This window comes from Triticum dicoccoides, chromosome 7A, assembly GCF_002162155.2.
Source record: "Triticum dicoccoides isolate Atlit2015 ecotype Zavitan chromosome 7A, WEW_v2.0, whole genome shotgun sequence".
NCBI classification, from domain to species: domain Eukaryota; kingdom Viridiplantae; phylum Streptophyta; class Magnoliopsida; order Poales; family Poaceae; genus Triticum; species Triticum dicoccoides.
This window is the reverse complement of record NC_041392.1, coordinates 627198527-627210559: the sequence shown is the minus strand read 5'-3', so window position 1 is coordinate 627210559 and position 12033 is coordinate 627198527. Positions and strand designations below refer to the sequence as shown.

Sequence of the window (12033 nt, the reverse complement as noted above, 5' to 3'; positions counted from 1 at the left end):
ACTAGTTTATTTCGCAAGTGATTAATATAACTAGCTTATTTATATTAAGTGCTTAATGGACCTAGTTTAGTTAGTAAGTGCTTAATAGAACTAGTTTATTTAGTAAGTAGTTAATAAAACTAGTTTATTTAGTAAGTATTTAATAAAACTAGTTTAATTAGTGTTACGATTATATATAAGATATTTTCGAATATTTTTTTTCATATTTTGAACCATTGAAATGCAATGACCATCGATAAGTGGCCTATGTTTTGCGGGAGTGTTGATTAATTTCCGTTCCGGCAAATTTCAGGCGCTTGATGTGTCCTTTTTTAGCAAAGGTCATGCCGGATTTTTGGGTTTTGTTGTTGAGTTATAATCTCTGAATTTTGAACACAGGAGATGTCTGATGACGATGGGATCCCGGAGTGCGGGTACTGCTATGATGACCGGGGTGTGTGCGACAGGTTTCCTCACCTGCAAAATGATAGGTTTTTCACCGTGAAGCTGGAAGAGACCTTCGATGTTTGTACGGTATGCAACGACAAGCATTTCATTGTAATTAATATCATCACTTGTGCTTCTTTTGTTCAACCTGTAATTTATGGATTTTTTTCAATTCGATTAGTACATCATGTGCCATGCTAGACCATATGTATTGGAGAAGCTTGGTTTTGGTTTAGATGACTTTGAGAATGTGGAGACGAGGAGGGCTCACTTAAGAACTAAACATGGTTACGAGTTTCCGGTTAAGTTCTACAATGCGGTCCATCGCTCCCATTTCGGTTGCTCTAATTGGGAAGCTCTCTGCAAGGCATATGGATTTGAGGAGGGAATGCGAATAAGATTTGATATTCGTCCCGAAGATTATGATGATGATGATAATATCGACATCTGGGTGGATGTGGATATGCCTCCAGTTTTGCCTAGATGTGAGTTTGTCAAACTAATTTGTTAAGTTCAGTAATTTATGTTGTTAATTTAAAAATATTTGGTGTTTATCCATACTGAACTTATTTATTTATAATTTTCAGCTTATTTCTTATCTTCAAGAAATACTCGGAAGGTAGTAGACAACACATACTACAGCTATGACTCCAAGCTTAATTGTGAGGAGAAAGGTTATCTTGTCTCATTCATAGAAGATGTTGAGGCCTTCAAAACCAGTCACTCTATCAGCCAAAATTATACTAGATACGTGCCACTAGTCCATACATTGCTTGATGATAAGTTCATTGCTAAAAACTTGGTAAGATTTTGTTAATGATGGTAACTTCATTGCATACATTATTCTTAAGTAAACCATTGCTAACTATATATGTTACTATTTCGTTTTTGAACAGAGGCTCCCGAAGCAGGTTGTGCCTGACATGCTATTTACCGAAGGTGATATGCATATGGTTAGCTTACGACCAACTCCTTCGGAGGCTTACCATACTGCATACTCGATTTCTTCAAACGATGGAAGGCTCAAAATCAAAGAATGGAGCAAAGTGATGAATGCGCACACGCAAATAATTGGAGACAAAATGAATGTGCGCAAGCCACAAGTTGGAGATAGGTTTATGTCCATTCTTCATTATGGTGAAGGACCGGTTTATCTGTTTTATGGTATTTTAGCTAGGAGAGAGGAGTAGGTCCTAAGTATTAAGAACAATTAGTTAGTGTTGATTATATATGACTACAATGTTTTAGACTTGATGGTGATGCTGAGTAGGAGTAGTGACTATGAGTACTATGATGATGATGAGGACGAGTTGTTATTATAACTAGTGATGAAGTTGTTATATGATGTCCCATCATGGACGAAAATGATGATTATGAGGAGTTATATGACAATGATATATTATGATGATAAGTTGTTAATGATATTATGATGATGATGAGAAGTTATTATGTCATTGGGTGAAAGAACCGCCAATTAATTTCGAATGGATGGATCCAAAGTGACCATTGGTTACTTTGAATCCATGCACTTGAAACTAATCCAAGGTTCTTTCACCTAGTGATTTAATAACTCATTACGATGTAAAAACAATCTCTAAATTGCTACTGTATGAAAAATTGTATACAGGTATATGAATACAACCTAAAATTCAAAAGAAATGGAATAGGAAATAATAGTAGTAGCGGTTGTTTTCGAAAGCGCTACTAATAATTAGCAGTAGCGATTGACTTGGAAAGCACTACTACTAAGTAGATATAGCAGTAGCGAGTGCCAGTAGGCGCTACTGCTAAGCATTAGCTGTAGCGCCTTATCAGTAGCGCGCTTACCCGCGCTACTGATAGGCCAAAAACCAGCACTACTGCTAGGCTTTTCCTTAGTAGTGTCTTGGGAGCCCGTTTAATAAGACAATATACATGTAAAAATTTCTAAAATATATAAAAAATTGTAAAATACATATATACATGTTCTTCAGCTCTGTGTAAAAGGTTCATTATCTAATGCGATCATTTGCAGGCTAGACAAAAAGACGAATATCTGACCCAAATGCAAAAAAAGCCCATTTTAATCTATTTATTTTCTTTTTTGTGCACATCTCATATGAAGATGTATGTTTATGAAATTTTATATGTCTATATTACAAATATATGATTTTGTTCAGATTTTTTTAGGTGTGGAAATAGATTTTTCGCTGAAAAAAATAAAGGGCTCCCTGAGGTCGTTCTCCAAAACATCTCTCAAATCTCACGAATTGTTTGTGTTAATTTCATGTATACAAAAGACATACATGTCCATAACTAAAAAAATCAAAGTCTGGAAATTAGAAAATATATTTCTTTTACATGGGAGCTCACCCAACCTTTGACAGTTTCAACCGGAAGAAAAGGCCAATGCGATCTGACCCAGAAAATAGTAATCACGTCCGAAGCCCGCCCCCGACATGTAATGCTTGTTGTAACCTTCCACCATGTAATGCATGCTGCAGCCTTTTCTTTTCCGTCTGATGCCCGTGCAGGCAAGTAGGCAATCTCTCCATACTCCAGCTCGGTTCCACCTGTAGTAAGCGTGGCTGAGATCACATCGGAGCTAGTAGAGCTGCTGGCGTTGGTGCCACGGTGGATGCTTTCCATCTCGATGCACTTTCCGCCTTCCATGTCCGCTGCTTGTCTGACGATCCGCTCCCACTTGGGATGCAGCCGCTGTGGTATAACACCAGTTGCTCCTCTAGCTCCATCACGCATCGGCGCCTTCACGACCATACCAGTTGCGGTTCGGGCGGCCCGGTTTCATCCAAGTAGCTCTGCATCTGGTAGCATATGATGATACGGATCTCAAGTTCTGTTTCTTCCTTCCTGGTGCTAGTCTATAATGTGCTTGTATAAGACACAATTTCCTTTACCGTAAGTACTCTAAGGTTGGCGTCAGCTGCAGAGAAAGTACGGTTTTCTTTCAAGGAAATTGTGCCTTGCCCTTGCTGCCTCAGTTCACCGGCAGTGCGCACACTGGAGACAGCAGGGGAAGCGCCGGGCGATTCGCGAGGGGGACGAAAACACCAAGTTCTTCCATGCCTCCGCCTCCAATCAACGTCGAAGCAACACCATCGGCGTGCTGGAAGACGAAGGGGTGCGGGTGCTGGACCATGCGGGCAAGGCCGCGGCCTTGTTGGGCTTCTACTCGACGCTGCTGGGCCGGCCCAGGCCTCCACCTGGCACTTCGACCTGGCGGCGCTCTACGTCGACCCATCTGTGGTGGACGGGGCAACGTTGGTGGCTCCTTTTGATCCCGCCGAGATCAAGGCCGCGGTCGATGCCCTGGACCGCACCAGCGCCCCCGGGCCGGACGGCCTTGGCCCTGCTTTCTACAAGGCGGCGTGGGCGGTGGTGTCACCGAATATCCACCGTCTCTTCGAGGAGTTCCACACCGGCAATGCTCGCATCGATGGGATTTCCGCCCCGTCTCGCTTCAAAACGGCGACATAAAAATCCTTTGTCGTGGGCTCACGACCAGGCTTCAACGACAAATCACCCACCTGATTGACGAGGACCAATCTAGCTTCATGCGGGGCCGTAGCATCTCGGAGAACTTCGTGTATGCCATGGAGCTGGTGCAGTGCTGCCATCGGAGGCGACCCCCGGCGGCGGTGCTTAAGCTTGATTTCGCCAAAGCTTTTGACTCCATCAACTGGGCAAGCTTGCGCACTATCATGGAGGTGAGGGGGTTCCCGCCGCTCTGGTGCGCATGGCTAGACTCCCTCTTTCACTCCTCGCGCTCGGCGGTCCTCCTCAACGGCGTGCCGGGGAGGTGGTTCTAGGTCGGGTGCGGCCTGCGGCAGGGAGACCCTATCTCCCCCTACCTCTTCATCATCGTCGCCGACGTCCTTCAACGTCTCATACGCCATGATGATGTGCTCCGACACCCCCTCCTGCCGGGCGCACCTGCGGTGGTGCTCCAGTACGCCGATGACACTCTGATTATCATGCGGGCGTGCACGCCGGGGGGGGGGGGCTCGCCTCAGGCTAATTCCTGGACCAATTTGCGGCCGCCACTGGGCTGGTGATCAACTTTGCCAAAAGCACCCTCGTCCCGATGCACGCTGATGCCACCGTCATGGAGCAGGTGGTGACTGCCCTGGGGTGCGCCTCCGGAGTGTTCCCGCAGATGTACCTTGGACTCCCCCTCTCCTGGGAGAAACTGCGCTTCGCCGACTTCCTGCCCATGATCGCGAAGGTGGATAAGTACCTCGCCGGATGGGCAGCTCGTCTTCTTTCGCCCGCAGGGCGGCTCGTCCTCATCAACGCCGTCCTCATCAACGCCTTGCCTACCTACGCCATGGCGGCGCTGCTCCTGCCGCCGGATGTGATTCGTGCTCTGGACGGGCTCCGCTGTTCCTTCCTCTGGAACATCGCTGAGCGGGCCACGGGCGCTCAATGTCTGGTCGCCTGGAAACAGGTCTGTCGGGACAAATCCGAAGGGGGCCTAGGGGTGCGAGACCTAGCTACCCAGAACAAGTGCATGTTGTTGAAGATGATACGCCGGCTTCACGCCTCTCCTCCGTCCAGATGGGCATCGTGGATCTGGGTTGGAGCAGACGACTGCTCTCTCCTGTCGCGTGGCAAGCTGGTGCTTGGTGAGCACCGGGTCTACCTCGTCAAGCTGCTGCCCCTCTACCGGGCCCTCTCAAAGGTGGACGTGGGGGACGGGAAGACCTGCTCCTTCTGGTGGGACTGCTGGCTCCCCTGTGGAGCGATCGCCTCGGCCTTCCCTTCTCTCCTCTCGCACTCCGTCGATAGGGAGGCCACGGTCTGGCAGGTGCGACGGCGTGGCCTTACCGCCTTTCTGGTCCCCCAGCTCACGGCTGTGGGTGCACGCGAGCTGTTGGCTGTGCAGAGGCTGCTAGCTGAGGCTCCCAACAGAACGGGGGCCAACGAGCGTCAGCTGGTCCATGCGAAGACGCGCGCGGGGGGCCTGTCCTCCAGCACGGTCTATAGCCTCCTGCGGTTCGGCGGGGTGGCCGCGTCCTACGCTGCCATGATCTAGGGTGCGTGTGTGCCGTCCCGAATCAAGTTCTTCTATTGACTGCTGGTTCAGCGATGCATTCACACGCGCGACGTCCTGCTGCGGAAGTGCATCGTCGCTGCAAATGAGGCCGTCTGCCCTCTTTGCCCCGCCCCCTCGAGACAACTGACCACTTGTTGTTCTCCTGTCCATTCGCGGGCGCGTTCTGGCAAAAAATCAGGATGTGCGTTGATGGGGCCTCGGTTTGCCACTTGAACTCCCTGGCTGAGACAGCAAGTGACGCCGTCGACTCTGCCCTGGAGTTTGTGCTGCTTTGTTGCTGGCAGCTGTGGAAGCACCGCAGCGCCGTGGTTTTCCAATGACAGGATCCGTCCATGGCCAGGGCCCTGCGGTGTGATACGTCTCCAACGTATCTATAATTTTTGATTGCTCCATGTTATATTATCTACTGTTTTGGACATTATTGGGCTTTATTATCCACTTTATATTATTTTTGGGACTAGCCTATTAACTGGAGGCCCAGCCCAGAATGGTTGTTTTTGCCTATTTTAGGGTTTCGAAGAAAAGGAATATCAAACGGAGTCCAAACGGAATGAAACCTTCGGGAACGTGATTTTCTCACCGAACATGATCCAGGAGACTTGGACCCTACGTCAAGAAACAAAGGAGGAGGCCACGAGGTAGGGGGGCGCGCCTACCCCCCAGGCGCGCCCTCCACCCTTGTGGGCCCCCTGTTGCTCCACCGACATACTCCTTCCTCCTATATATACCTACGTACCCCCAAATGATCAGATACGGAGCCAAAACCCTAATTCCACCGCTGTAACTTCCTGTATCCACGAGATCCCATCTTGGGGCCTGTTCAAGAGGTCCGCCGGAGGGGGTATCCATCATGGAGGGCTTCTACATCAACACCATACCCTCTCCGATGAAGTGTGAGTAGTTTACCTCAGACCTTCGGGTCCATAGTTATTAGCTAGATGGCTTCTTCTCTCTTTTTGGATCTCAATACAATGTTCTCCCCCTCTCTTGTGGAGATCTATTCGATGTAATCTTCTTTTTGCGGTGTGTTTGTTGAGACTGATGAATTGTGGGTTTATGATCAAGATTATCTATGAACAATATTTGAATTTTCTCTGAATTCTTTTATGTATGATTCGTTGTCTTTGCAAGTCTCTTCGAATTATCAGTTTGGTTTGGCCTACTAGATTGATCTTTCTTGCAATGGGAGAAGTGCTTAGCTTTGGGTTCAATCTTGCGGTGTCCTTTCCCAGTGACAGTAGGGGCAGCAAGGCACGTATTGTATTGTTGCCATCGAGGATAACAAGATGGTTTTTTTTATCATATTGCATGAATTTATCCCTCTACATCATGTCATCTTGCTTAAGGCGTTACTCTGTTTTCATGAACTTAATACTCTAGATGCATGCTGGATAGCGGTCGATGAGTGGAGTAATAGTAGTAGATGCAGGCAGGAGTCGGTCTACTTGTCTCAGACGTGATGCCTATATACATGATCATAGCTAGATATTCTCATAACTATGCTCAATTCTGTCAATTGCTCAACAGTAATTCGTTCACCCACCGTAAAATACTTATGCTCTTGAGAGAAGCCACTAGTGAAACCTATGGCCCCCGGGTGTATCTTCATCCTATTAATCTTCCAATACTTAGTTATTTCCTTTGCTTTTTTACTTTGCTTTTATTTTACTTTGCATCTTTATCACAAAAATACCAAAAATATTTATCTTATCATATCTATTAGATCTCACTCTTGCAAGTGACCGTGAAGGGATTGACAACCCCTTATCGCATTGGTTGCGAGGAGTTATTTGTTTTGTGGAGGTACTAGGGACGTGCGCGCAACCTCCTACTGGATTGATATCTTGGTTCTCAAAAACCGAGGGAAATACTTACGCTACTTTGCTGCATCATCCTTTCCTCTTCGGGGAAATCCAACGCAGTGCTCAAGAGGTAGCAAGAAGAATTTCTGGCGCCGTTGCCTTGGAGGTTTGCGCAAGTCAATATCTGACTCCCGACAACGAGCCATTTCTGGCACCGTTACCGGGGAGTCTACGCAAAAGTCAACATACCAAGTACCCATCACAACCCTTATCTCCCACATTACATTATTTGCTATTTGCCTCTCGTTTTCCTCTCCCCCACTTCACCCTTGCCGTTTTATTCGCCCTCTCTCTCTCTATCCTCCCTTTCTTTTCCGTTTGCCTCTTTTCCATTTGCTTGTCGTTATGGCGAGTCCTCTACCTTCTGCATTGTCTCCCGAGAATGAAGTTCTAAATTTTAAGCAAAGGGATGGAGAAAATCTAAAAGTCGCTTGGTATAGAATTTGCAATGCTCAAAATAGATCTACCAGGAAGCAATCCACTTCCGTTCTTCTTTGCAATTTTTATGTAGGCGTTGCTCCTTGGTACAGATATGTCCTTGATACCATTACCGGAGGGAATTTCTTGGGTAGCCACACTTTTGATTCTTATAATGCTATGATAGATTTATTTGGCTCACCACCTCTTTTGGTTAATGGAACTGTATTAACTTTGGAGCATGTAATGCAAAGGCTCGTAATTATTGAAAATAAGGTTGCTACCATAGAGTCAATTGAAAATTTCACTACTAGGGAAAACCTTATACACAAAATCTTAGCAGCAGCGTGGTTTAAAAACAAATGCTCCTGCTAATTAGCAGTAGCGAGCTTGAGGAAACCGCGCTACTAATAACCCGATAGTAGTAGCGCGGGTTTTTACCCCTCGCTACTACTAAGTGATTTCCACCGTGCCTCCCGGGACCAACTATACTAGTAGCGCAGGTTATAAACCCACGCTACTACTAAGTCGATAGTAGTAGCATGGGTTATAAACCCCACGCTACCACCTGCATCTGCTCCCACCCCACCAACCATCCCACACCATGTCTCAAAAAAAACACTCAACGCCCGATCCAGATCCCCAATCCCGTCTTCGCTCCCACCTCCTCTCCTCCTCTCCCAAGTCCCAACCCGCTATGGAGAGGGAGCCGCCCGCGCAGGCCCCCCCAGCGCCGCCGCCGCCTACGACTCGCCCCGCCACAGGGCGTGGAAGCGGTGCGTCCACTCCAGCCACCACGACAGCGCCACCTCGGGCCACGCCACCACCGCCAACTTCGCGCCCATGCCCAGGATGTGCCGCCTCGTCATGGCCAACTACGCCCCGCCCGACCTCCTCGCCGCGCTGCCCCTCCTCCTCGACCCCTCAAACGTCGTGCGCCGCTGCACCTATGCCGACACGGGGGGCCGGGTCACGCCCTACCTCGTCTACCTCGACCACGAGCACGCCGACTTCGTGCTCGCGCTGCGCGGCCTCAACCTCGGCTGCGAGTCCGACTACGCGTTGCTCCTCGACAATCGCCTCGGCAAGCGCCGCTTCGACGGCGGCTACGTCCACAACGGCCTCCTCCGCGCCACCGGCTGGGTGCTCGACAGGGAGTGCGACCTGCTCCGGGACCTCCTCGACCGGTACCCCGCCTACACGCTCACCTTCACGGGCCACTCCCTCGGCGCCGGCATCACCGCCATGCTCACCATGGTCGTCGTGCTCAACCTCGACAAGCTCGGCAAGGTCGAGCTCAACCTCGACAACCTTGACAAGCTCGGCCTCAACCAGGTGCTACGCCATGGCCCCCGCCCGCTGTATGTCGCTCAACCTCGCCGTCAGATACGCCGATGTCATCAACTCTGTCGTGCTGCAGGTGACTCACTGATGATCCAATTGATTTGGTTGCTTGCTTGTCTGAATTTGGTGGTTACAAGTTCAGTTGTAGAAGAATTTGGGTTACATGTAGTATGTCTGAATTTGGGTTACATGTAGCTGTCAGGCTGAATTTTGGTGGATACCTGCTCTGCTTCTGAGTAAGATAAACATTGCATTGCAGAATCTAGTATAATGCCTATCTGAATTTTGCTGGGTGCTTCCTTGTTGCTAGAAATTCAGTTGCGGAATTTAGTTACATGCCTATCTGAATTCTGTTGGGTGCTCGCCTGCTGCTAAATTCAGTTATTACAGAAGTTAGTTACATGCCTGTCTGAATTTTGGTGAGTGCTTGCTTCCTGCTAAAAGTTCAGTTGCATAATTTAGTTACATGTCTATCTGCATTTTGTTGGGTGCTATTTCTGTCAGATAAGAATCTGGTTCAGTTAAAAACTGCACTGTCAAATCTGGACAGCCAGCTTCTAGGTGAAAAACGAGTTAGTTATTCTTAGAATTTCGAGTTGCCTCTATATGAAATTTGTAAAGCAAGTTCCAAGCTTTCCGTAGAGTATTTATTTGCGTCGTTTGGATGTATGCTTTGAGAGCAGCCATCGTTTTAGTTTGTTGTCCCGAAAGTTAGTATCCCGAGCGCATTGTTTTCGTATGCCAGTTTACGGCCTTATAGAGGCTGTTTTAAAAAAAGTTTCAATACGAATTTTGTAGAGGGTACTTGTTTACTGCAACAACACAATTAATTAACCAACATACATGCATACTTGGCTTGAGAAAATATGGATGCGTGTGGAAACCTGCGGAAGACAAACTAAATGTAGCCATTAGATATGTTGCTAGGTGCCAAACAGAAGAAATGACTATTTTAGATGTTTGGAGCTGGGGTATCTTACTTAGCACCATGTGTAATTGTTTTACAGCACTGACTTAATCATGTTTGCTGCTGCTGCTACAGCATATGGAGAATAATTTAGGCACCTTAAGCGTAATATCATTATAAACTTCTGAGATGCGTGATCTTTAGTACTGTAGTACTTGCTCGTCTCAGATCATCAAATGCGCGATCTTTTGTTCAAAGACGGTTCTCATCGCAGGAATCAATGGGCGTTGGTTGTTGTTATAGCACTAGTCTTAATGCTGCAAGGGGAACTATTTTTACATTCTATCACAGTAATCACACACTAGTACATAGGGATCTATTAGCTTAGCAAAACTGGCATTTTGGCTGAGTATTAAACAGCAAAATGTCCCTTCATCTGTCGCTACTTACTTGTCTGAGCCTGACAATATTATTCCATCTAATTGTTGTGTGTTATTATCTTGAATACATTTCTCTTTTAATTTATTTTCAATCTTCCAAGCCTGGACATAGTTATTGTATCTTATTATCATCTTTGGAAGTGGCCGGACCCTTCCGCGAACCCTGCACAAGCAGGAGCTATGTGCAGCGCGCTGCCCTTTTTTATCGTCTTGAAAATGTCACCACTACTTGTTTTATTCTCTGTCCACTGTGTTTGCTGGAGACTAACATTCTCTTATTTGACCATGCAGTGATTACCTCTTCAAGCTATTGCTTATTGGAGACTCAGGTGTTGGCAGGTCATGTCTTCTGTTAATATTTGCAGTAAGAATCTCTATCTCAAGCATGATCCATTTTGCTATCTCTTTCCCGTCTATATATTATGGAAGGTTTTCATGTTAAAATTTAGGTAGTTGATGGATACATCATGGAGTTGACCATTTTGTTTATAGGATGTGTAAGCTGAATCATTATTCACAATTGTTCGAATTTAAATTGTTCAACATGATTAGTTCATTATTGGTAGCTAGTACATTTTTCCACAAGATGATGGGCATCCTTATATACTACTCCCTCTGTAAACTAATATAAGAGCGTTTAGATCACTCCTTGTGTACATTTTTCTGCCCGATTTAAAATGGTGCTCTGTGGAGAGTCAACATTGACCCCGGCGCTGTTTTGAAGAGCAGTGGGAATCAATTTTCTGATGTCCTTTGTTGGCGATTTCCCTATCCATGAAATGATAAATTTTGAACAGATGTTAACTGTCAAATATTTCAAGCATATATAGCTCAAATACACTAGTATTTCTTGAATGCACCAAAACAAGAAGATAGCATGAACACGTACAGCTAGGGTATGCATTTAGTAGGTGTTTTTTCGTTTTGAAGATTCATAATAGACTAAAAGAGACAGATAATTGAAGAAAATACCCTACTAGATCTGCACAAGGGCGCAAACTAACAAGTTTTCACTTTCTCAACTGGGTGCAGGGTGATCGATGAGGACTACTGCGGCCCGATGGGAGTCGTGCTCTTCAACTACTCGGAGGCAGACTTCACCGTGAAGCCCCGCGATCGTGTCATAGAGATTATCGTCCAAGTGATTGCGACGCAGGAGGTCCCCGGGGTGGAGGACCTCGACGCCACCGTCCGGAGGTCACCGAGGTGGAGGACGACGCCACCATCCTGAGTTCCTCAAGGTGGAGGACCTCGACGCTTTGTACATACATCTAGAGAAGTGGTCTGGTTAGGTTGGTGGTGAAATGCTAGGGAAGGTACCAACCTTTTGATGATGGTTGTGTGTGTCTTCGTGATCTCTTCGAATTGAGATGTTGAATGTTGCATCCATGAACACTACAAGTGTTAAGATGGTTCTCTGAAATTTATTTTGCACTGGACGTGTCTCTGATCTCCATTCATGAATACTGCATCTATTTTTATTTTTTTAATTCCTAATTTGCTACTAGTAGCGTTGGGAAAAAAGTGCCCTACTAGTATTTAGGATACTAGTAGCGCTGGTATTGTAGGCACGCTTCTACT

General features: G+C 46.6%; 1 protein-coding gene across 1 annotated transcript; it reads left to right on the top strand.

The window, feature by feature from the left end:
• Positions 1-5671: 5671 nt before the first annotated feature.
• Positions 5672-11683, top strand: LOC119333727. The gene is made up of 6 exons (XM_037606523.1): positions 5672-5682; positions 8400-9056; positions 9097-9181; positions 9487-9524; positions 10744-10791; positions 11485-11683. Exons 1-6 carry the CDS (start codon positions 5672-5674, stop codon positions 11681-11683), a joined length of 1038 nt encoding a protein of 345 aa, XP_037462420.1.
• Positions 11684-12033: the final 350 nt, after the last annotated feature.

What these genes read in the sequence shown, in the direction of transcription:
- LOC119333727 (XM_037606523.1), top strand. An exon ending in GACAAGCTCGGCAAGGTCGA is followed by an intron (nt 9,057 to 9,096) that starts GCTCAACCTCGA and finishes GGCCTCAACCAG; the next exon opens with GTGCTACGCCATGGCCCCCG. An exon ending in TCAACTCTGTCGTGCTGCAG is followed by an intron (nt 9,182 to 9,486) that starts GTGACTCACTGA and finishes TGCTAAATTCAG; the next exon opens with TTATTACAGAAGTTAGTTAC.